The 27025-nt window shown below is 37.2% G+C and overlaps 1 protein-coding gene across 1 annotated transcript in view; it reads right to left on the bottom strand.

Moving 5' to 3' along the window:
* The window catches only part of SEMA3E (semaphorin 3E), a gene marked incomplete at its 3' end in the record, with an annotated part of 162731 nt that overhangs the window by 95136 nt on the left and 40570 nt on the right, over positions 1-27025 (bottom strand). Inside the window, exons 7-15 of the mRNA XM_082074888.1 lie at positions 25478-25592; positions 25066-25135; positions 23648-23792; positions 17637-17859; positions 14856-14947; positions 13664-13705; positions 10299-10465; positions 4134-4201; positions 2474-2613 (exon numbers count right to left, since the gene is read on the bottom strand). Of these exons, the coding sequence (XP_081931014.1) occupies positions 2474-2613; positions 4134-4201; positions 10299-10465; positions 13664-13705; positions 14856-14947; positions 17637-17859; positions 23648-23792; positions 25066-25135; positions 25478-25592 (1062 nt within the window). The remainder of the gene's footprint in view (positions 1-2473; positions 2614-4133; positions 4202-10298; positions 10466-13663; positions 13706-14855; positions 14948-17636; positions 17860-23647; positions 23793-25065; positions 25136-25477; positions 25593-27025) is intronic.

Here is a 27025-nt window from a genome sequence, read left to right as displayed (position 1 = left end):
TGTCTTCACCTGAAAAGCAAATTGATGCAGTCATAGGGCACATGCCTTTACTATTACATTAAATCAGTGCAATTGTTTCTGAAATGCACTCTCATGAATACAATATTATGTTTTGAGAGGAAGATTCACATTACTCTACATCAGTTTCAAAATAACAAAACCAGTTACTTGAATTAGAGGTTGAGCTGTGAAAGGAAAGTAGTCTAGAGAATCTGGCAAGCATGGTGGAACAGACAGCAGAGCAGATAGTTTCCTGTTTTCCCAGCATGGATTAGTCACTTGTGGCTAAATCACAGAGGGAAATAAGGTTGAAACATGCAAATAAACTACTGAATGGAAAACAAATGGGCATTTGCCAGCTGACCTGCAATAACTGTCCCTGTGAATGCTCTTACACGTCGACAAAAGTTTTTGAGGCAACACTCATAGATATTCATATATCTAACTGCAGGGCCATTTCAGTCTTAACACCTAAGTTCTCAGTTTGGTGTTTGAGTTCCCCCTACAGCTGCTGAGAGCTAGGCTATTAACTACGAATCATTTGCAGATGCGAGCAAGCAGGGAGTGCTGAGCTGTCTAATCCAGCCAGCAGAAGTGCTCAGGAGAATGCAATCCCCATCTTTGCACTGAACAGTAAGGTGCTGAATATTAAGCAGAAGAGAAGTACTGGTGATGAGTAGATTGAGAACAGCCCTGCAGAAAAGGACTCAGGGATAATGGTGGATGTAAAATTTGACATGAGCTGGCAGTGTGTGCTCACAACCCAGAAAGCCAACCGTATCACAAGAAGCGTGGTCAGCAAGCCAAGGGGGGTGATTCTCCCTCTCTACTCTGCTCTTATGAGGCCCTGCCTGGAGTACCGAATCCAGATTTGTTGTCCCGAGTACAAGAAAGATGTGGACCTGTTAATAGTGGGTTCCGGGGGAGGCCACGAAAATGACCAGAAGGCTGAAACACCTCTCCTGTGAAGAAAGGCTGAGAGAGATGTGTTTTTTTCAGGATGGAGAAGAGAAGTCTCTAGGAAGACTTTATCATGGCCTTTCACTATATAAAGGGGGTTTATAAAAAAAACACTGAGATTTTTTTTCCATGTCCTGCAGTGGTCTGACAAAGAGCAATGATTTTAAACTGAAAAAGGATAGATTTAGATTCAACGTAAAGAAGAAATTTTTTACAATGAGGGTGGTGAGGCACTGGAATGGGTTGCCCAGAGAAGCTGTGGATGTCCTATCATTGGAAGAATTCTAGGTCAGGCTGGATGGGGGTTTGAACAACCTGATCTAGATGTTCCTGCCCATGGCAAGGGGCTTGGACTAGATGATCATTAAAGGTCTTTTCCAACGCAAACTATCGTGTGATTCTGTGACTCTATGATTCTACTGCTCTCTGCTTTTATTTGTCTTTTTTCTAATGACTATATAAATATTCATTAATAAATTGAATAGGTTTCAGAATGAAAAATTAAAATTAATTCATCCTAGTAGTATAAAGACATACTGGAAGGTTAGAGCCTGTTCAAATTTACACTATTGACATTCAGTATCTGAACTACTGAGTCAAATGGGATACATATATAACAAAACATCCTCCCCGTCACACTTCACAACCTTTTGTGAAAGACCTGATTAATAGACCTACTGTAAGAACGATTATGCATAGATAGGGATCTTCCAGCTAAATACATGAGGAAATACCAAATGTGAAAAACCATGCAGAGATTTGGGACTTAGACAAAACTTCAGGCAAAAAAGTGCCTGAAGTGGGGATGGCATTCATATTGCATATTTTTAGATATTTAAAGCAAAATGTGGCATCCTTGGCTGTTTTTGTATTCATTATTCACCTGACCAAATGAAGCTGTCTATTTTAGCATGAGGTGATACAACTGCAACACCAGCCAGTTTGATTTCAAATGTAGCCTACATTGACTTGGTCCTGCATGGAACTCTTTGTTATAAACGTCTACATTTAACCTCAGATAAGTGGGGATAGATACACTGATGTATGTCAGAGAGGTATTGAGGAATAAATATAGTATACTTATGAAGGACTTTCCATAATAGGGAAATATATGTAAAAGAGGAAGGGAATCCAACAACACCCATTTTCAGAAGGTTGTGTAATGTAATGGGTGAGGAAGCAAGAAAGAGTAGATATTAAACTAGACTACCATTGGGAGTAATACATAGACATTTCACCTTTGCAATAGCATACCAAGAGAAGTGCTGGATTCTTTTTTGTACTGAGGTCTTAAACCAAATTTTGCTAGATTTCTAATATCAGTGTTCAAGATGCTGAATGCAAAGACCAGATGAAATTCTTAAGTCTGTTAATTCAAGAGAGCAGATGAACATAATGATTTTCCCTTACATCCATATGCATTTCAGCAACAGATGACAGGCCTTTCAGTGAAGATGTAATATTCTTACCATGGGCTCTTTTAGTTCAAAGGCTAGGCTATAAGAATATTTACCTCTTCTTTCTTGGATTCATGTGCTCGCTGGACAAACCAGATTACTTTTGCTTGTAAGGTCCGAGGGGTGCACTCCAGAAGGGTACTGTTGTACTCTATTCCATAAACAAGTCTCTCCTCAGTCTTCTCCAGGACTTCACCTGGAAGAAAAAGAAATATTTTAAAAATACATGTTACTGTCAATAGTTGTTACACTCCATATTCAGGGTATATTTATTTTTAAGAGTGAAGTTTAATTCAGATCCAACCAGATAGTGACTGAAAAGTAGTGTCTGGTGAAGATCTGACCTGCTATGTGTATTTTCCCATCATCTCAAGACTTGCATAGGATCTGGCCATAAGACAAATGGATCAAATTTTGCCATGATTCAGCTAAGGTTTTATGTATAGAAACAGATGTCAGCCTTTCACACTGTTAATTGCTTGTGCCTGATTCTTATTAATAGTTCATCTATTTCATTTTCAGTCAGTGAAACAGGAGGATTCCATACATGTTTAACTATAATAACTAATTAAATATTTTAGGGATACAAATGAGAGCAACATGAAAATCTTAAAAACTATAAGTACTCTAGCAAACATTGTATCTATCCATGTTATACACATGTAAAATGAATGTGTAAGTTTGACCCAAGGGTGCTAATAAAAACAAGATGAATTACATTAATCAAAACTCAATTCTGCTTTTCCATCCAACAAAAATCTGGAGGAAGATAGGCTAGATATTACACTGGAGGAGACCTACTGCATAATTAATGAAATCATCTTATTCCACAGTAGTGAGAAATATTATTGACACCAATCAATTTTATACCCTAAAAAATACAGGGTCGGATATTGTTGTGATTTCTCTGTTGTATTTCAAACTTACTATGCAATTAATACTTCGTATTGGGATACACTTTTCCAAAATCTATTGTATCTTCCAATGGACTCCAATTTTAAGGAAGCTTTCTGTGGTAAAATATCTATCTAATATTTAATACTTAAAATATCTTGGCTGTCTGGCTAAAATAAGCTTTTATATTTAATTTGTTGTTGTTGTTCTAGAAATGTATTGGATGTTATCCTAGAAAATACTGAGGATGTCCAGGCAACTCTTTGCTGTCTGCTTTGCCATTATCAATATCAGTGTTTGAATTCTTCACTTCCCAAGGCTTGGACAACATCATTAGACACATTAATGTGTCATTTTTAAGAACTAAGCTGGATAACGATCATAAATACACATTTGTGTTCTGAAATGTCATTGCCTATGTCTGTGCTAGGGAGCTCTGTCAATTGTCACTTCTGGCTGAGCATCCTGGCAGTATTTCATACATATTTCAGGATGCACCCCTGTTATTTCCCATCTCTGCCTCATCTTCCCACTCACGTTTCCACTGGAAGCCCTTGAGATGCATTAGCCACATCCCTAGTCTGAATGATAGGGCTGCAGGACTATGTGAAGACTATGGCATGAACCTGACCTGCCACGGAAACAGAGTAATTCTTAGACTTAGATGACATGTGTTTGTCCCCGTTAATCTTATAATTTATTCTAGGAATATGCGAGTACAAAAACTCAGGTGAGATCATGGTCTGGCTCATACTCTTGGCAAAAACTCCTTGCTCTGCTCCAGGCATTTGCTAGCAATTTGTAAATGTGTGAGTAGATTACCAATGAACTGCTGGCCAAAGCACTGCTGTGCTGCATTTCCATGTCGAACATCTTGTCTGCGGAAACGTCTGGAGAGGAAAAAATGAAATTGTTTGAGATAACACGTTTCACTTACAGATTGTTGAGTTTATGCTAAAGTGGCGTTCATTAAAAACATAAAGACCTAAATCTTGATTCTGAAAAATTTAGCATTGTTCTGAGAAGTACTCATTTATGCATTTGTCTTTTCTCTGTACTCATTGGAAATCACAGATCTGAAGAAAAGAAACAGACTTGTCTGGGGAAGAGGTACAACTACATGTCCAGTTTATATATAACCACATTGATGTTACAAATACTAAACCAACATCCTCTGAATTAACTGGGCAACATTCAGTGCTAAGAAGAGTCAAAGTGACCTTTAGCCTGTCTTTGGGTTCTCTCTCCAGCAGCCAAGGAAATTTCCTTTTTTAAGTTAGAACATTTTGCCATGTACATTAATGGTAGTTCTCAGGTTAGGTTATACTTTGCTTTTTTTTTTTTTTTTTCAGAGTATATTTCAGTGCAGAGTAAATACTTCATTTTATTACAAATTACAACTGTGTAGCAGACAGTTGTTAAGCTTATTTTTCTCAATAGGAAAACAGACACAGACATGACTTGCCCATGCCTAGAAACTGAGCTGATGGAAGAACTGTGGTCAGAATCAGGCAGCCCTGGCTGTGACCTGGCAATAATGCAATTGTTTTTGAAAGAAAAACTGTTGTGAGTTTTAGGTTTTGAGGTTTTTATGCACATTTACAGAAAAATAATGAAAACTGTAATTGTATAGCGCATTCCCAGAAGAACTGTGCTTTTATATGGCGATTTTTTTACCTGAGTGTCCTGAAAAATAAAATTAAGATTCCTTACTAAGGAAATGAAAGAGCTTATTGGAATGCCATATCTTGCCAGATGTCATGTTTCCAACAACCTGAAATTAATTTATACTAATAAGATACCTTTCCTATATTTGCAAAAAGAACAATTCTATACAGTATTATCAATGCCATACATAACAGATTAAGAGAAATATGCAATGCAGCAAATCTTACACAGCAAGTATGTGCACAGTATAAATCATATATGATAGAAATAAGCAAAGCCAAGCAGTTCTGTTACTCTTTGCATTTGCCACTTAAATAATACTTTTCTCCAGAGGTATGTGAGCACAAAAGGCAGTATTTTTATTTGGCACAAATGCAATTTATTGAAAATGTATAGATTTATACTAGTTAAAGATCTTGCCCATTGATGTTACTCATCACATTTCTAAACTGGTGGTATACAGCAACTGTTTTTTTCCATATGGAATTCTGATCCAGTGGTGCTGGTGGACAAACAGGACAGCTTTAACCTTTACTGATATTTAGACTAGCAGCACCAATGTTTGCCACTGTTTCAGGGGAATCTGCAAATTCAGTGGGGACTAAGTTGGGTCTTTTAGTGCTAAAAATACAGGCATGTTATCAAATGGAGACTGAGATTCTGAGATAGCAACAGGGCTTTAGCATGCCCTGGGAGTTCTCATTGTTATGTATGGATGTGGCAGCCATGCTTACTGATAACTCTGTGAAGTGTCAGTGCTGAATAATGCTGGCACCAGCTTTGCATATCTGTATATACAGATTATTCAGAAGAGACATTCTCCTGCAAAAAAATATACATAAATACTATAGGCCTTAGCCTTGAAAAATGCAAACAAGAAAACCCCACTGCTGCCAGGGCCAGTAGCCCTATCTAGCAGGAAGAGGTCAGTTAGCAGGCATGCACTATTTACTCTTCAGTTCCTGAAGATCATTGTAGAGCTAAAAAAATCCTAGTCCTGTAAGACAGGATGTTTCTCCAGTTGTTAGAACCATTCAAGAAATAGAAATGTTTATTTGATGGAATTTTGCTGTTGTGAGTGTGAAGACTGGGGAAGGTACATTTTCTTGTGCCTTCCCTTGCTACTTTCTTGAAGATGAGTTAAAAATGGTGAGAGTTGCTGAAAGAGAAATGGTGGAAGATAAAGGTATTTAATAAATACTGACATAAACCTGGTATTTGTTACTTTTTCTTAGTAAACATTTCATTCAGAATTCCATGAATAATAAAGTACCAGACAATTTCTGAAGTAAACTATTATAAGGAACAATTTTCAGTGACTAGCAATTGTACTGAATATATTGAAGTGTCTTTTGTAATCTGTAACTCCATGAATTTGGATTTCAGTCTGTAAGTCTGTACTTTCAGGATCTTAGTAAAAATGATCTGCAGGAAAGCAATACAGTCGTCATCATCATCATCATTGCCATCCTTCTCACGCTTCCTTGTTATTTCTCAGGGATAGATGACACAAAGCCAAAAAGTCTCAGGGAGAAAAAGCATCACTGTGGTTTGAATGAGTAAATCAGTGGGATGAGTTTGGGCTTGCTAAAAGAAATATTATAGCTGAGTGAGGTTTGGGTTGGCACCAGCCTGGAGCTTCCAGGTGAAGGCAGCCCCTCAACTGCCCCCCACCTTGCCCTGCCCCACCGCGCTCTTTTGCGCCCCCTGGTGGTCAGCTGCTGTCACTACAGCTCCACCATGCCCCTCCAGCCCAGACACCCGATGGTAGACAGGCAGCTGGTAAGGCAGGAGGCTTGGAGAGGCTTGAAAATAAGTTAAAAAAACAAAACAAAACAAAACAAAACAAAACAAAACAAAACAAAACCAAAAACAAAACACACACACAAAAAAAAAACCCCACAAAAACGAACAGAACACCTCTTCTAAGCTCCTTGGTAATCATTAGACACAAAGCATATGTTTGTGTGTTTGCTGGGGTGAGTGGGTGGTGGAGAAAGAGGCCAGAGAGAAAGAGTCAGGATGGCAACCGTCAGCTTCCTAAAATTAGCTAAAGAATGCTAGGTTGCCAGACCTATCCAAGCTGAAAGACATTTTAAAATTACTTCAGTCCTTTTCCAGCCTGGACAGTGAGCTGGCACAGAAAAGAATCTCACTTGCAGAATTTAGTGCTTTTTTAGATTAAAATTAAAATTGCCTAAACCAGATTGCTGAGGTAACAGTGAACTAAAGCATTTCTTTAAGTCTTGGACCTCTCTGCTTTCTCAAACGTAATTCTTGGAAGTTGAGTGCAATATGATTTCCTTCTGGCATCTTAGGTATTTGCAGTATGCAGAAGCCATACACCTGTAACTACCACGACATTGTAGCATGCTGCACTGCCAGCCTCAAAATATGGGATTTTGATCTTGGTTTTCATTTGTCCTTAATTAAATTCCATATTGAAATAATTATCAAGGCTATGCATTTACAAGGAATTATAAGCTTTCAAAATTCAACAAATTAATACCAACTGTCAAGCAGAGGATTTTTTGTATTTATGCTGCAGTTCTCTCTATATCCTGTACATCCTTTAGTTTACAGCTTTTATTTTTCATGCTTCTCTAAACACTTGTCATACCTTGGAGGCATCAGGATCTAAAGCAAAGAGCATTTGAGTCAAAGTGGGGAGGACACATTGTACATCCCTGGTCTCATTCAACTCATTACCAGTAGGACTGGAATTAAAAATAGAGCTTTTAGCAATGCTCTTACTGCACTAACAGGGCTGCTCTTACAAGTCAAAAGCCCACCTAAAGATACTGTATGACGGTCACATTGGAGCAGATAGAGGTGGTATTAAAAACATCTCAAGCTGTGCTGTAATATAAGGCACAGCTCCAGAAGTCCTGATGAAGGGATGGCTGCCAGGAGTGAGGGGAACAAGTGCTCTCCAATGCCCCTTGTACTCACATTAGGTATACTACCCTGTACAACTTGAGCAGAAGCCTTGAGACAAGGCCAAACTAAGATGTGTATGCTCTGTGACATAGCATTACTTGTATCTGGAACCCAGAGCAGCCATGTCAAGATTATCGCCTGCTCAGGTTTGCTTAGTATCAGAAAAATCCACGCTGTCTACTGAGACTTACTTTTTCCAGCAACACTCTCTACCTGTAACCCAGTGGGAGACAACTTAAAACAACTCCTGTATGTGTGTCCTGAGTAGTTCTCCCTGCCTCTCCATGTAACACACAGTTAGTGTAAACTCACAAGTTTAAAATGCTCCGAGATTCAGCTATGAGCTAAAGTGGACAAAGAAAATTCCATCCATCACTTTCAACATTATTGGTTCTTTTTTGGCTCTTCCCCAAACTCTTATATGTAAAACTAGTTTTGCAGGCATCAAGAACATTCAGTTGAGTGCAAATCCCACACCACCATTGCAGTGCTTATCTTAAGAGAAGAAGTATGATAACAGCAGTATTTTCTTCTTTTAGAGACTGACCTGCTGAATGGTGGGGAGTTAAGACACGGGGAGGTGCCTGGGGTGCTGCCCATATCACTCAACCCTGGATAAATGTGTGTTTCAGGGGACTTAAAGGTTGCTACTCTGGACACTGTCTTAGCTGAGAAATATGCTAAAAATGTACAACAGAGTTCAGGACCTTGTGAGTTTTTCTTATCTTTTCTTAGACAATAAATAGCCTACAGAACAACGTAAATGCTGATACAGTCCTAGTAGGCTGGTAGGAAAATTTTTGCACACCCTTCCTTCTCCAAATGACATTTACATCATTAGATGAGTAACCAATACACTCTATAATTACAATAATCCAATTTCTACTTGGATTGTGGGAAATTAATCTCCCTGAACCACTATATAACTGCTCACCTTTCTTAATATGGGGCCTGAAAGTTTTAACCAGAGTCTTCTCACACTGAGCAGACAATCAGAGCCCACTTCCTCCCTTAGGCCTGTTTGCAAGAGGTATGAGAAGACTATGCAATCCTGCTTGGAAAATGGTATAGATTTCCTGCTTGGTTTAACCTATGCCTTAGTGTAGTAAGTGCAAGACAATCTTAAATATGCTGAGTCATTGGCTGTATTTCTCATTTTTATGTTTTAAGGTGCCTTACCCAAAAGTCTTGTTACACAGTGTAACATGATCGTGTTCGTTATCTTTTAGAAAAATCCAAAGAAATGTCTGTTGTGCCTGGCTAAAGTCAGAAGTGCAATTGTTTGAGTGTGTCTGGGTTCATGGAAAGATAAAATGTGGAGAACAAAAATAAATAAATAAATAGAAATCTCACTTTCCTGACTTTTGTTGAGAAACAATAATCAGTTTGTGTACTATAACTTCATTTTTACTGAACCATCTCTACTGGTTTTCAAAACTGTCTGCAGAAGTTACTCAATTCATTCTAGTTCTTGCAGTCCATGTAGTTCTAATACATACAAGCATATATTTGCCGAAGCAGTGATTATAAAAAAGCCACAGAAATAATTTGAATTATACATCATTACGAAAGTTTTGCCAACTAAAGCTAGAAATTGCTCTCTCTAGTGGCAAAACTGATTCAAAGTCTCGTGAAAAAGTCTGGATTAAAATGTGCACATTCTAGATGCTTGATCAAGTAGCTGTATAGCTGTACTGGAGAACCTTGGTTTGAGAGGGAAGGGAAGAGCACAGGTACATGAGAAATTACTGCACAAAAGAGTGAAGGCCAGGAGACATGAATAAGTGACTGGTGATGGAAAGAATTCTTCCCAAGGGAAGAACTGAAGCACCTGAATGAGGTTTGTGCTTTGAACTGACCACTAGACTAACTTGGTTTTGTACATTCACTAGAGAAAGCCTAAGCCTAACTTTAGCTTTTGCAGATACTCTGGTTGATTTTGACTGGTGAAAGTATTTGTCTATTAACACAGACTCTTCTTAGCTTTTTTTCTTCAAATCGTGTTGTATATGTTATTGCAGAGTATATATTTGCTGTGTAATAGTACCAAAGCAGGTCTCTGATGTTGTAAAGGATCTTTTCTCTGCACACTGAAAGATATATAAGGAAACTGAGGTTTGTTTAAGACTTATTGCAAACAATTACTAAGTGAATTTGCTTCTTGCATAAACATATTCCTGGTACTGCAGTTTGTTCCATCCTGTCAAGTTGTCTCCTTTGCAGTTCCCTAAGGCTGCACTAATAAATTAGCAGCTAACATATCTTCTCACTGCTCAGTTATTTTTACAAGGAAGAAATATGAAGTACTTTGTGTTGCAGTAGGAACTCTTCATGCAAGCACTTTGCAAAAAGGATATGATGGAAAGCAGCAGTTCTCACCTCTTTGCCTGCATTCCTGTGGGATAGTACCGGGAGCAGGAGATTCCATCCCAGGCGCAGTACGGATCTCGAGCGAGGCAGCAGTCGGCACAGGCGGTGCCATACATGTCACACTGGTGGAACTTCACTTGTGCTATGACTGACTCAGATCCAACATAGAGCTGTTGCTGGAAAAAATACACCCAATATAATTAAATCCCTAGAACTTCCACTAAAACTTCTGTTATCAGTGGAGTTATTAAAAAATGTTAGCTTCGGTGTCGCTTGCCAGTTGTGCATCCAGCCTGTGCCCTGAGGGAGGCAGAGTTGCTCTGTAGGAAAATATCTGATTACAGACTAAACTCTCCTGCATGAGCACAGAGGAACAGAAAGAATGTAAAATGAACAAGTTTATTTTGGCATTTCCTTGCTTCTGAAGTTTCAGCTTTTGTAAGCTTTGTGTTTGAATAGGCAGGGTTTTAAGTTTCTTTTTCTTCCTCAAGGTAGTTTCCAAAGCCTCTCTTTTAAAACTTCTCTGTCACCTAACTAATCTGCAAAAAACACTTGACATGTAAGAACTTAAACAAAGCAGCTCAAATTTGCAAAAGTTAGAAGCAACGTCAATCTTAAAATGGGAGCTATCAGGTAAATTTAACTCTTGATGGGGTTAGTTACAATATGGTCACATATACACATGCACAGTAGTACACAGTAGTACTACAATCTGTATTATCCCTTAGTGCACATGAGGTAGTGTTTGTTTGTTGGTTGTGGTTTTGTTGCTTTTTGGGTTATTTTTATTTTATTTTATTTTATTTTATTTTATTTTATTTTATTTTATTTTATTTTATTTTATTTTATTTTATTTTATTTTATTTTTTTATTTTCCTGGTGCTGTGCAGTCTTTCCTTATAAATTAACCAGTCATGATCTACTTCTTTAATATTTATGTAGTAGGGTTTTGGGGTTTTGTTCAGCATTAGTGTTAAGACTATTTGCATCTTCTGAGTTCACATAAATATTCTTTTCAACTCAAATGAAAGATGACCAATCTAATTCATGAGATGCTGACATAAATTCAGAAGAGAATGGCTTGAATTTACAGGGATTTGAAAAAAAAGTCTTGTTTCTGGTGAATGTAAAAGATCTGAAAACAGAAATATGCACTGTGTGCTGCAATAGAAACTATTTATGCACAGCTCACTTCCATGGTTTTAGCAGTCAGAAAAAGGATTCCTAATGAACACCTAAGATCTGCTTATCCTAATGGCCAAACTTAGTCCATAATTGGCAATCTTAGACCAAGCTTTCAAAATGTTTTAAAAATATTTTAAAAGTGAAAAATACTGGCAGCTCATTTAATCTGGTTTACCTATCACAAAACAAGAAATTTAATCCAGATAGTTCATTCTCGTTCCTAATTACACCTCCAATATCTGTTTAGATCACAGAAATTTAACTTTCAGAAATGCTAGTGCAAGAGACCACGAGAGGCTGGTAACAGCAATGTCTGAAGACTTTTCCAGCTGAGATAAACCAGATGATAGTAGCAGGAACCCAATTTGCCAACCAGAATGAAGAAGAATTCTTGGATCCTTGTTTGAGGGGAGATCTTTCTTGCCTGCAAAAGCTGCAGTGTGATTTTCCCAGAAGACATGAGCAACACTTTCAATGAGACATATGAGATGGGATTTTCTCTTTCATCTTTTAGCAGGGGTAAAGACTACTCTAAGTCTTGGTTCATCAGAGGAGGGCAAAAAGCAACCGATATCTAGCCAATTGAACATCAAAGAAGAACATTCCTCCCAAGCCTCTGCAGATAACTAGCTCATCCCTGAAACATGATATTTTATTTTACCACTGACTTAGTGAAGACTGGTTAGTGTTATAAGGATATTGAGACAAAGCTAGCAAGGAAGTCTCTGCAAGCTCACTAACTCCAAGGTCAAAAGAGACCAGCCAAAACAATTGAGCTATATAACTTTTTTTCACATAAACTCAAGGTATACTTCTGCTCATTTTAAAGACAAAATGACTGGCAGCCGACCCGTCCCTAACAAGTATTCCAACATTTAACTGTCCTAAGTGTCAGAAAATTGCACCCTATTTCAAGATTAAGTTTGCCTACATTCAACAAGCTGAACTGGATTATTTAAGCTGATATTTATTTGTCATCAGTGTTCAAGAATCCATATACTCATACACGAGGAAGTCACTTTATTCAGTAGAATTCTATATCCGTCTATCCTGTTCTCCCTGTCTTTTCTTTGATATCTTGAAAAAGTTAAGCTACTTTAACTTCTCACAAGAAGATTTATACTTCAACCACTGGATTGCGTTGGTGTCCCTTTTAGAATTCTCTCCAGATTTTCCAGATATTTTTTTGACTTAGTAGAGTTAGCAGTCCTTTTGAGAGTTGGATGTAATGGAGGAAGACTACTTCATGTTTTATATATTATCTCCTTTTTACTCTTTCAACACAGCCTTTACTGTGACATTTCACTGAGAGCTAAATGTGAGGCAAATATCTTAAATGACACTGAGGTCTTTCTCCAAATAATCACTTAGGTGCATTGTTAAACAATCTAGTCTCCAGAGCAGTTTTCATAGTCCCTGGAAAGAAAATAAATAGATTGATCCAGGAAATAATTAAGAATACTTACCCCTAAAATCCTCCTCTGAATCACCATAAGAGGAGTTTGGCTTTCTGCATTATCTACAGAAATAATGTAAGTTGACTAGACAACAAAACTAAAATGATCTTTTGGGGCACACTCACACCTCCAATTAATGCAGTTGCCATTCTTTGTCGTTTGTGTTTCATTCTCTTTATGTGCACCTATCTTGTGCCAGATGTCTAAGATATATTAAATATAGCCATTCTGGAATATTTATAATGACTCCATTCTGAGATGACATGATTGTATGTTCCAGATATCTATGATATGGTACAGATGAGAATCTACCTACAAGAGTCATGAATTGGGTGTTTATATTAGCAGAAACTCAAAAGGGAGTCAGATCCAAACAGCCTTGCCTTTCATGTGCAGCTGAATATGTTGGAAAGCCATCAACATTCTTTTTGCGCTGATGTCCCCATGGGGCTGAAGTCTGTCTGTATTTATCAGAGAGGAACTTTTCTGTGAGATGCCACATCCACCAAGCTAATACCTACTGTGATTACTATGCCAGTTAACTCATGAAACAGATTTGGTTTCAGTTGCTTTGATATAAATGGTAGTGTGAACTAAGGAGACTTAACATCTATCTATCTATCTATCTATCTATCTATCTATCTATCTATCTATCTATCTATCTCTATAAAGTTTATAAGTTCATTAGATTTGAGACACAATCTTCAGTTTTTAAATTTGTCAAATACTTACCCTTTTTGAAGAGATTTCCATAGAAATAATGGGAACTGGCACCTAGAAAAAAGGGAAATATTTCCTTGCTTAGAAAAAAATAATATCTTTATGCTATGATAATAAATTAGGTAAAATAGTGCTGATGATTAATTATTATATTCAGCTTTCCTATGCTGTAGAAAGATGTGAGGAAGTTTTGACTTTCAGAAATATTACTTTTAAAGAGTTTATTTAGAAACAACCAGCCAACACTTAATTCAGGATTATCCCAGCCACAGGAACACTACAATTTCCCTGTCAAACATTGCATTAGCTCTTGCCACCACCGAATCTCTTTTGTCCTACTTGAGAGTGATAAGTGGAGTGTGCTTCATAACAAAACATTCATTGAAGATAAGATAAAAATAGCAGGAATTCCTTCTTTTACCATTGTCCTCTCTGCCCTCTGCTCAGATTTCCTGGAGCAATGGTAAGACATATCCCCTAAAAGGTCTATTGAAAATCAGCTTTATCAAGAGGGGTATTTTCTGTGATTTTCCCCTCAGACAAGTCAATAGTTACACTGCCTTAATGCAGGTACCAGATTTAAATATCTAAATTTGGATGTTAGATTTTTCCCAACAGTTGCAAGTAGGTTAGCCTCCTATTTTATGTGACTAATGTGATGTGATGTGAATACTCACTATGAGAATGTTATTATATTAGCTTTGTCATGTACCAAATGCTGAGCTTTATTCATGGGTTATTTTTAAACAGACTGGAGTTTTGCCTCATTAGGATTCAGGTTTGACCACTGTAAAGGCAGATTAACTGATTCACTCTTTCTGAGGATTGGGCATTTTTTATCTGGGCCTCATTTAAGCTTCCAGCATTGTAGTAGGCACCTTTCTGTGCATGCAGTTACATTCTTTGAAATATATCATTGGATATGAGGGAAAATTAATTAGAAGTCACCCTACAACCTCCAAGCATGTAAACAGAAAAACAGTAGTCCTGGTTTACTGCAATATGCTTCAATACTTGGGCTATAACACTACCTCAGAAAAACCTCAGTTGAAAATGAAGATTTTCTGTCATAACATAACTAGATCATTAGAAACTTTATTGGACACATCTATTATATATTGGACTATCATCAGATTTTTTAGACATTTTAATTCTTCAGAAAACTCAAAACTTGAATATAAGCTTTGTATACAGCACAGTTCACCTTGAACACTTGCAGCTCTTCAAGAATCACTTCTTCCATTGATTCTGTCTCTTGATTGTAAATTGTAATGACTTTCAGCACAATTCCATTATCTGGGAGTAATTTTAAAAAGAAAAGAAAACAAAATGAAACTAAAGGTTAAAATTGGTGGAAACAGTCATATGGTTTTCAAATACCTTACATGACTTCTTCAAATTAATAATGGATAGAAATTTATAAATATGTACAGGTAGTTGCATATTGCTGGTTTTGCTGTGATTCTTACTCTTAGAAAATAAACACACATAACAATTTGTCCCTGGCAAATAGGAGTCAACTGAGACATCCCTGAGCTATTTGATTAATTGACTTGCATTTTTCAGACGCTGGGTCATAACCCTTTGGTCAGCTGCAAAAGGATTAAGGAGCATGACCATATTTCAGAAAAAGAAGTGAGAGTAGGCAGAAGCCGAGTCCATCAAGGCAAGAGAGTGTAAAGCTTGTTTTATTTTTTTTTATAGGATCTGAGTCTATACACTAGTGAGGAAAGGCCTAACTATCCTTAATTGCTGGCAGCAGCTCCATTCCTCCAGGCAAAAGTATAAAAACGTTCAGGGGTTCATTGTCCACAGTTCTCCCCCACCTCCAGGGAAACACTGAGCTGCTGTTGAGCTGAAGGTGTTAATCCAAGGAAGAGGAACCAAAAAACCCCCGCACATTCAAAAAGTGTAAGGCACATGGGAGTTTAGATTTATCAGTGTCTCTGTCACTACGACGATTGCAGGAAATTAAAACACATGAATTGACTCTGTCTTCCACCACTTCAACTTTGTCTTTCTGACTAATATTAGCATAGTCTTGGTTTACTTATTCTGAAAATCTGTCATCAGCAATGGCAAATATAACTTCATTTTTTCAGTTGTTATCAGTCACCTTTACTTCACAGGGGACATATTAAGCAGACAAGCACTGGGAAAAATGTTCAGCAAAAGATCCAAGGGGCAAACATAAAGAGGAACCATTAAACTGAGGTCTTACGCTGCTTCTCAAAGAGAATATGTAATCAAAGACATCCATTTTGTGATGGAACAGTAAAAAAAAATAGCATTCTGAGCTCTGATTTTCATAACTAAGTCCCTCTTCAAATCCTGCTGACAGACACGTGAAAGTTAGCCCTCATGTTCAGACTTTGTCTTTGATGGACCTTTCTAACGTGCACTGCTGCACTAAGGAAACTTCTGTTCAGCTGTAAGACCCTGTTTCCTAATGTTATACAGCAGGTGTTGGACTTGGATAAAACAAGATTAACCCGTTCTAACATTCTACCACCAAGTTTTTTGATGGGACCTTTGTCAGAACAGAGATTGCAGGGATTGTTTTATGGTTTCTAAAGCCCAAATTGCTATGGAGGCATTTCTTGCCACCTGAGATGAGACATCTTGAGAAAACTAAGCAGCTGCTGAGTGTCAGTCCAGCACAGCTCTAAAGCACACACTTCTGTCTCCCTGGATTCAACTTTGCTAAGCAAAGGACTTGTGTCCAAGAGTATTTTGAGACAATGTCTCAATCACAAATGCAAGTGGAAAATATGAAAAATATAGTCACCATTATAAAATCTGCTGTAGAGAAATAAGGGACACATGGCAAAATGTTTTATGGACTGCACCAAGTCTAATACTGAGAATTTACTGAGGCTACTTGAAAGCTCAGAAAACAGCACTACTATAAGTAACCCTTTGCTATTCTACAAACGTGCTTCTTTGAATGTTGTCAGCACTGAAATGTGCTTATCAGAGGAATTTCATTAGTAAAAAATAATTCACTGTAACTGCTTTCCTCGACAAAATGGTCAAAATGATTTGTGATACCACTACCGTTGTTAAACTGATAAAATGTGAATGTATGAATCCTTGGGTTTTATCCAGACAGATTAGATGTGACCAAAATCTTGTCTAGTTCCAGGCTTTCCTCTTATTTTCTTAAGTTTTCTTATTTTTCAAGTACCATTAGAACGTTCTCTGGCTCCTTAGAGTTAGGGCACTTCTATGATATATTTTACCTTATTAATGTGTGTTTGGTATATGTTAAAAAAATTCTTTTCAAACAAGCTCTATGTATCTTATGAAAATAGCACAAAAGAAAGACAAGGAAACTTAGCAGAAAATATCCAACAGTTTATTTTTAAGAAACTTGAGTATTTTCTCCTTCCTTCCATGAGCTGTGGTGTAACCCAAGTCTGGAAGTTGGCAATTTCTTTATGACAGTATCAGCTGTGGTGTCCAGAACTGGGGAAAACAAACTTTGGAAGAAAGCAAGTAATTTGAACTGATATTTTGAAAATCATATCACCTCTGTTTCTCTCAGAGTTTAAGTCTCAGCTCAAAATTTTACTTAGGTACCTGATTGTGTTCTAAAGTTTTTAAAATAAGGGCAGTTGTTCAGGAATTTAATTTAAGCTTCTTGCTTGGAAAAAATAAAAAATGAAAAGCTGAATCCCATACTAAAGTTTCTCTCCCTAGTCTTTTAAATGTTTTCCTACCATTATTTTTCTATATAATGTTTTCAGCACAGTGGAACACATGTCTAAAATGACTAAACTCTCCTGTAAGGTGGAGACTGGAACAGTCATGCAAAAAAAGACTGTTAAAAAGGAATGTTGTATTAATTTATTATTTCTGGACTGTACACAACTTAATTTCCTTCCTCCTGGAGGTAAACAAAACAAAACAAAACAAAACAAAACAAAAACAAAACCAGCAAACCCTATTAAATCAAATGTTTTCATTGCTTTCTTTAATTTACCTGTGCCAATGAACAAAACATCATATTGTCCATCCTCAGCTTCCACTCTGTCCACTGCTATTTGTTTAAGATTGTACTTTCCATCTGTTTTAACTAGTATTGGTCTTTTATGAACAGGCTTGATGGGCTGATACATCAGTGGATGACTCCTGGCAAAATGGACAGCTTCATCAGGATAATCTTTGGTGGTAGTATACAGACCGCCATTCACCTTGCTGGCACACTGCAAAGACATAAAACATAGATTATCCTTTGGCTTGCCAAATAAATTGTCAGAGACAGGTCTTTTTTTGAAGTGTAATGACAAGTCTACAGAAAACTTGGTATAAAACCAGGCGTAGAAGAACACAGTAGGAATTGGGACAGTGAATTCTATGCTTTATACATGTGTAGATTATTAATGTTGAGAAATCAAGAAAGAAAATGCTGAACAAAGCCCAGACATTTTCACACCTAGAAAGAGTGAAAAATGTGAAAGCATGTCCTTCCTGTCTGACATACAAAGAGCAGAATAAATAGTTAAACTTTTAGATTGTGACAAAACAAACAAACAAACAAAACATAATGCTTATGTCTTCCCCAAATTCATATTGAAGATGTAACCAAAATAGCCATTGGCAGAATTAGGAGAAATGAGTTTCCTATCCCAGTAAAGAGACATCCATGTAAAGTCAGCAGAATAATAATGCATGAAATCAATCTCTGGGCTAATTACTTTTGATTGCAAAATGTATTACCATAAGAAACTAAGCACATTTAAAAATTATGCCAGCAGCAATAGTAATTCTTGATCTCAGGCATTCTACTAGTATTGCAGTTGATTCTAATTCCTAACTTAGAATGACAGTATTATATATCACAGTTTAGCTTGAAATACCAATGTTTGCATTGATCAATCTACTGTTTTGCAAAGCAAAACATGTCAATGATTGATTAAAAGAGGCTTATTCCTTCGGTCAAATATACAATTAGGGATAATTTAATGTGTTAATTTTAGGATGCTTTGTGAAGGATATAGTGTTCCCTAACTGAACATAGATTCTACGCTTCTAATTTGCTTCATGATATCTAATTGAAACCATTTATGATCAAGCTGGAAATATCTCAGTAACCATCTACTTTCTCCAGATATTCATAAGGCAATGTGGTTTTAAGAAGCATTTCAAGCAAAGCCACAGTAGCAGAATTTCCCTGTTTAAATTGGATTTTTCAATCAATAAAATGAAATAAAATACTCTTTAGTTTACTGGAAACAGTAATTTTAAACTTGTGGTCAACTACAATTGACAATAACAAACTCCTGCACTTGTCAAGTAAGGCAATATTTGTTTCCACTTTTTAGGCTTAGCTACAGGAAAGTATTTGTTTAGTGTTGACTTTAAAGTAATTGTCTAATCAGCCTAGTGATGGAATTTCTCCGGCTGTTTGCAATAAAGAGACAAAGCTGGAGCTTTCCATACTCAGCACAGCATATCAAGTGAATAGGCATTGCCAGGCTCCCTTTGCAAAGTCCTAGCCCTGGAGAGATTTAATAAAAATAATCCTTCACTGCCCTTTCCTTTTAAATTATATAAAACCAAGTAGTCTGGAAAGGAAACTGTAGATGTAGCTGTCTCTAAAGTCTATGAGCACCATTTTTGAGGTAACTGATGTCATTCCCAGAAGCATCACAGTCTAAATGCACTAAATGAATCAGCAAAACAGAAGCTGAGATGATGGCAGAAGTGTTTCAAGCAGACTTCAGAGAGCAGTTGATTGCAGAGCCTGTTAGAATCAGTGCACCTCTTCACAGTGGTTTTCTGTTTATTTAGCTTTAAGCTCTACTGTCATTCCTTACAGACTTCAACTTTGCCCATTCAATAGCTAAGATCAAAGAGTGCTGACTCTCAGAGATGCCTAATAGTAGGTTATTTTTGGCTTCTTGTCACTGTCACTCCTGTAATTGAAAAGGTGGTGAGATTCACCTTACCAATATGTTGACCTTTTCTTTGGAGTGTGAAACCTAACACTGTGGGCTATAGCCCAAAACACGCTTTGTTTTCATGCTACTGGAAAAGTGTTGAAAAGACCTCTAAACTGTGCCCTAAATGAGCAGTGAAAAATGAATCAATTAGTCCTGTTAGCTAGCAAAGCCAGCCACTTCAGTCTCTGGTGTGCTCTGCAACACACAGAGACAAACACGATTAAATCAATTAACACCCAGGAAAGACCTGGTTCTTCAACTAACTTGTTCCATGACATTGGGGAAATTACTTGCTCTCTTCTTTTAAAAGTTTCAGCTCCTGTATCTTGCCTGTCGGGGAGGCTACAATCCAGTCTCATCCAAATGTGACCATTCAGAGCCAATGGAGAGAAGCATTGAAACCAAATGGAACTTAGGGCAACTTTTCTGTAAATCATTGTCAACTTTGCCAAAGTGCTGGCTCAGTGTTCTTTCCTTCTTGCCAAAAAGACACCATTTAATCTTCAGTGCTAGGCAATATCAATGTAATGACTGTAGTCATTAATACTGAATTCCTGCCTATATTTAACATAAGTCCAAATAACATATGTGAGGTGTCCTACTGCCTGGAAAAAGAAGAAGTTAATACCATATAATCTTTGTAAACTATACAGTCATTCTGCAATCCATGCATAATACTGCCTCATCATTTGGTAAAACTGCAAAAACTGTAAATGTACTATACAAAATGCCAAATAGGAAACCAAGACTTCATTTGCATTCAATAATTTTGCTAAAAATGTGATAATTTACCTATCTGATTTTCCATCCTGACTCAATACAAATTACTTGGATCTACATCAAACAAGAAAACATTCAGTATTAATGTCAGCATTGCTACAGTGGTAGCTAACTGGCCAAATAGGTCAAATCGTATTCATAATGTTTAAATACCAGATAATATTTTTTGGGGGAGCATCCACTTCTACATTTTGACTTATGTTTCTAACTCCAAGACAAGCAGAGGAAAACATTAATTTAAAATGAGAGACGACATGCATTTGTAATTATACTACAGGGAGAAAGGCTGTACTGACATGGAGTAGATAAGTTAATAGGCCTTTTCACCTGTCATTCCTGTGATTTAGTGATAAATGAATTGTATGCAATGATTGTTTCTGTGAATTATTTCTTTTAGTATAAAAGAGAATATTGATTCAGTTAGCAAAGGAATAACAACACTGAAAGACACTGAAAGTAATGATCCAGCAACTGCTTATTCTGTCGTTAAGCTCAAGAGACCGAGCCTGTAGCCTGCGAGAAGATAAAGAGGTGAAGTGTGAAAACTGTGGAGGTTTTAGCCAAACAGCTATTAGAAATATATTTGCATCTCACAGAGGGAAAAACCTGCACATTGCTGACATAAGGAGTAGACCTTCAGTGACTGTAAACAAAAGCAGCTTTGCAACAGATTACAATTGCCGTGGGTGGGTAAGTAGTTGTATTCCCAAATGGTATGGGGTGAAGAATAAATATTGGCTGTGATGTGTCTCTGGGTCAGACTGGCATTGTCTGACCTGGGACTCCTGAGCTGCAGCAGGAAGGGAAAGGTGAAGGAAGCCCTGGTCATGCCCCATCTGTGAGATGCTGATGGATCTCTGCAATGCAAAGGGCATCCTCAAGCTGCCCTGACCAGCAGTGAACATGGGACTGTTCTTCTCACTCCCAGGCTGGGATGTGAGAGTCCTGGGCTAAGATACTACAGGGAGAGAAAATTCAGAAACACCTAAAAAGAGTGTGAATCAGTTGAAGATTCTGAGAAGATTATTTGTGATGCCTTGGAGAAGTCAGCACAGACATTAGGAATTCCTTGTAGAAATTAATTACTTGTCTCTAAGTAACGTGCCTGTGATTTCCTCCAGAATTTCCATTTAGCAAATGAAAAACCTAAGTGCCCGGCAGGAAAAACTCTACATGACAACACTGGTATAGTGGCAGACTATTCAACAGTAGTTGCTAGATTAATTGCATTATCAAAATATGTCTCGTTTCTTTTCTTCACTTAATGTTCATTAGAAGAAAAATAAAAAATAAAAACAACAATAACAACAAAAAGTTTGGGAAGAAACGTGTGAAAATTAACAAAAAACAAGTGATTTTGTTGAGTTTGGTTCTTTGCAACGTGTTAATATGTCTATATTCTCTGTAAAGAGTACAGAACAAGAAGGTTAATAAGCTCAGGAACTTGATTTGAGGGTAATAAAATCTCACTCTGTGGTGTCCAAAAGAAAACCAATGAATTGTGGGAATGCTAGAGCATTACTTCTAGAAAGAATTAGCCTTGAGACAAGAACCTCAGGTGGATGGAGGATTTACTCCTTACCTACAAACATGTTTATTCTAATTAGTTACTTTTATTAAAATCTATGTCTCATTTCTGACCTGTGACCTGATCTAAATTATAGAACCATTGACATTTGATCCATTTTGAAAAAGAGAGGAAAAAAGGAACCAGAATCACCTGATCTTGAAATAGTGGATCATCTTTAGTTCTTTCTTCCTTTAACACTTTCAGCAGGCAATAGGAAAGTGAATTGCCTTGTGTAAGCTGATTCTTTCCAGTAGTAAACATATTTACATTTGGTAATATTGCATGTATATTAAATATATATATTTTTATGTAAATATAGGTATATGTTTCAAGTTCATCTTGGCTTTGTTTTCTGAAGTCACTGAATCACAGAATGTCAGGGATTGGAAGGGACCTCAAAAAATCATCTAGTTCAATCCCCCTGACGGAGCAGGAACACCCAGTTGAGGCTATACAGGAATGTGTCCAGATAGGTTTTTAATGTCTCCAGAGAAGAAGACTCTACAACTCCTCTGGGCAGCCTGTTCCAGTGTTCTGTTACCCTTACTGAGAAGAAGCTTCTTCTCAAATTTAAGTGGAACCTCCTGTGTTCCAGTTTGAACCCATTACCCCTTGTCTTACCATTGGTTGTCACCAAGAAGAGCTTGGCTCAATCTTCATGACACTCACCTTTATATATTTGTAAACATTAATAAGGTCACTCCTCAGTCTCCTCCAAACTAAAGAGACCCAGGTCCCTCAGCCTTTCCTCATAAGGGAGATGCTCCACTCACTTAATCATCTTTGTTGCCCTGCGCTGGACTCTCTCCAGCAGTTCCCTGTCCTTCTGGAACTGAGGATCCCAGAACTGGACACAATGTGGTCAGATGTGGACAGATGTGGTCTCACCAGGGCAGAGTAGAGGGGGAGGAGAACCTCTGCCGACCTACTAACCACCCCCCTTCTAATATGCCCCAGGATGCTATTTGCCTTCCTGGCCACAAGGCCACAGTGCTCGCTCATGGTCATCCTGCTGTCCACCAGGACCCCCAGGTCCCTTTCCACTATGCTGCTCTCTAATAGGTCATTCCCCAGCTTATACTGGAACCTGGGGTTGTTCCTAGCCAGTCAAGTCAGTAGAGGTAATTTGTTGTACAGAAAGTTCCATTAGGAAAAAAACTCATTGTTCACTTAATGCACTTAAAGAAATCTGGGTTTTTTTATTTAATTTTTTGGCAATTAGATTAAAGTTATCAAGATTGAAATACAAAATAAAAACAAAACAAAACAAAACAAACAAACAAAACACAAAACAGATGTCAGTAGCCAAATTTAGGAGAACAATTATTCTAGGTTCAATAGAAAGTGAGATTTCTTCCCAAGTGATGCACTTACTGCTCTGAATACAGCATCTGACCTACCTTCTATAGGCACCAGTTTCTACTCCTGTTGCCTGGGCATCAAACTTTGGAACCTTAGCATCCTAATCCAAATTTTGAAAACCCTTGTATGCCTAATTCCACTATTTTCCTTTTGGAAATGTATAGCTCCAGTACTTGATTAAAATTATGTCCAGAAATACTAGAGACCTTATTATATATATTCAAACAATTATATCCTGTACTATGAAGTCAGGAATATTTGTATGTTAGTAGCAGTCTGCTTTTTCTTCCTGAATTCATTTACATAGCAAAGCAACGGAGAATAGATTGTACTTACTGAACCAGGCCTAGGATAAGGTACTTTTCCTTCATATAGAGCCCAGTGATATTCAGGTCCTTCTTTATGAGCATATGGTCCATTGAAAGCTGCTCGGACACTTGCCATATGGTAAACACATATAGCATATCCCCTAAATATATTGCTATGAAGTAAAATTCAAGGACATTATTAAAGCAATATGACATATTCTGTACATATAATACTGGTATTATTATGTGATTAAAAATAAGTCACATTTCAACAGTATTCAAGGAGAAAAAACTTGTTTTTCTTATAACATGTTTTTCTTATAACTGCTGAGTCCAATGTTCTTCAGAAAGTCTTTATATGTATCTATATTTAGAGCATTCTCTGAGGAAGCTCAGCGTTGGTATCCCAAAATTTGAAGATGGTGAGCCCAGACTCTAAATTACTTTTTTATGAGTATCGAGGAAGTACAGCAAACTGAACCCAGGTCTTATATGTCTTTGATTAGGGACTTAAACAGTAAACCACTTTTCTTTTCTAAGATTTTTCCTGTTGTTATTTGGAAAAATGGGAATCAACCAGTGCTGACTGAAATGAACAGGAGTCTGTTCATATTGTTTGGGAATGTTGGTTGGTGTTATTAGATCATTACAATTATGCAGATCAAACCACATAAAAGTATCTTATTTACTTTTAAATTTTATTCACTTAGTACTGGAGAAGCAATTCATTATTGTTTAAAGAAGCATCAGTTCTCGCTACAAAGAAACTATCTCTGAAGACTCCGGAAGGTGATCCAGGTCATTTTAATTAGGTGTCCACCTTTCTCTACTGGCATGGGAAGCCAGTAGGAAATGCTAAGTGCTTGCATCCCTAGAGGACCAGATCTGCCTTTCTTTGTTCCAAAAAAAATCAATAATGAGAGTGAAATAGTGGCAAAAACACATTTGCTCTTCTCTGCCAGTTACATCCTGAACGATTGGATCTCCAAGAAATGGGTACTGTGTGCTTCCACTGCAGTGGAAAAGGAGCCCACCAGCAACATCACAGCTCATATTTTAGGCTTCACTAAGAGGTTAGTAGGAATTTAAGCTGCTATCTACTTTAACTCAAATTACAGCGGAGCTCTTAAAGGAAGACAAGGGGCTCTGATAGGCTGCTCTTATAAGCATGCAGAACTGCGTAGACTTTGACACTACAAAATTTTCAAGTAGGGAAACATTTAGTTAGTTTTTGATCCAGATAGACTGGATCACTGATTGAGATTTTGAGCCTTTGAGTGTCATAGGGCAGTTTTTACATAAATAAGGATGCCCACTGTGAATAGAATAGGGATTAAACTCTTTGCTATGTATTTGCTAAGGGATATTTATCATGAAGTGTCTATCTCTTCAATAGGCTGTTCAAACATTCCTCTATTGCTTCTATTATATCTTCTAGTTGTTTACCTTGTGGTATTGAAGAGGCCAAATATCACTGGATTTTTGTTATCACGAGTTTGCAGCAGAAACACATCCTCTGTAAAATTTGAATGCAGTGTTATTGTTGTCAAACAATTTTTCTCATCCCCAAAAGAGAAAATTCATTGCTTGTTTAAAGTGTAATCCCATTTTGCTCATACACGTTATTTATTTTTACACATATTTTAAAAGCAATCTTTAAAAACAATGTAATTATAAAGGCATAATTGATGATAATCAGCTCCGTATGTTATAGAATATATTATACGTTGGAAACAAAACATTAACAACCATTCCCTGTTAATGAATACAAGAATAGTATGTGATGGTAAGGTGTGTTATCATGAAAGTATATGTTTTGTATGATGGTTATAATTTTGTTGCAGTCTAGGATGTTTACCTAATTCATCAAAATGCGTATCAATTCCGTTTCTCCCAGGTACAGAGCAAACTAGTCTGGTTTTGAGGAAAGTGCTCCATTTATTCACGAGCATTCGCTGGCCTCCCATATCATTCTGCAGAGAAAGAAAATAATGTTGGTGGTAATTTGAATTAGTAAGTCTAGAAATACAAACATCTCTGCTGAATTATCTGCTTATTGTATATTTTAATGTCAAAAGCATGCATTGCCAAACCACAGTCTATTACTAGTGTAATTTCTCTGGAGTCAGTTTTCAAGTAGAATTGCACTGATCAAATCCAGGTCTCAGTAAGAGCTGTGGGTTTATAAGAATTTTTTAATTCTGTACCACATCCATGGAAAGTTTTGATGATACAGCTGTTGCAAAGCTTTTTTATTTCTCATTTTCATTAACTGGATCTACTGAGTACATTAGCAAAGTTTAACTTTGCTGTAGGACCTCAGTGAAGGATTAGATCAACACATTTGGAAACTGAAGCCCTGAGTCTACCTGTAGAGCTGATACAGATGGAAGTGTCTACTTGGTGTTCTAACAATTTCTCAAAAATTTTAAATAATTCCTGCTTTGCTGTGGCAGTGTAATCTTTTTATTGCTTTTATGACTCAGACTGTCAAGAAAAGGGGGCATTTAGTACTACATAGTAGTTGGACTCTGTAACCTTTGAGTAGCATCCTCAAAGCTATGGCCTTATGTTCAGGTAGACTGTGTAACTGACTGTTGAAGGCTCCATATCTGGCCTGCAAAACACCTTTCACAATGTCACCCTAAGCTACTGAAATAAATTGTTTTTCTCAGCTTCCTATTGAGATCTTACAAACACAGAGATTCAGCAGGATTTTAGTTTAGCCCATGTCTAGAGCTAAGACATTTAGATAGATGTATTTCAGACTAGAGAGACTGTTAAAGTAATCTATTCAGACATCTACTAGAACATAGGCCAAAGAATTCTACTTCAGATCTTGATGCATATTTGAGTTCAGAAAGCCAACTGGCTTTGTGAATATTAAGGGCTTAGGCTGCAATTTGGTATTTTGCATACTTTAGATGTTTTAAGTTATACATGAACACTCCTTAAGAACTGTTAATAGGAAGTATGCTGGTGAGCATATGTGACACATACTATACGTTGAAGTGACAGAAGGTTTTTAACTTGTATCTTGCTTTTTGTGTGACAGATTTAGGAATGTATCCCCTACAGTTAGGAGGGAAGAATGCAATTTTTTTTCAGGAACTTAATCAGATCCTAAGAAATAAACTTCTCATTCCTTCCCTTAATGAAGCAGATGTAGTCCCACTGGGAAAGGGAGATCTCCTCTCATCAACCTTGCAATTAACAGTTCAATTAATAGAAAACAAATGCACGTGAACTTTTACAATTGTTCAGAGGGGTCTAATGACGGGCAGCTTAATCTGGGAGATCATAAGTTAACAGTGCTCCTCTCCAGTGACTGCCTGACATCTTCTTCTTGTGTGTGTGGCCAGGGAGCCAAAAATAGATGGGATTAACACACAAGGAACGTGGCTTG

Source organism: Streptopelia decaocto (genome assembly GCF_964273445.1).
Source record: "Streptopelia decaocto genome assembly, chromosome: 1".
In the NCBI taxonomy this organism is placed as follows: Eukaryota; Metazoa; Chordata; class Aves; order Columbiformes; family Columbidae; genus Streptopelia; species Streptopelia decaocto.
Note: the sequence above shows the minus strand (reverse complement) of the source record. Positions and strands in the feature narration are given on the sequence as shown.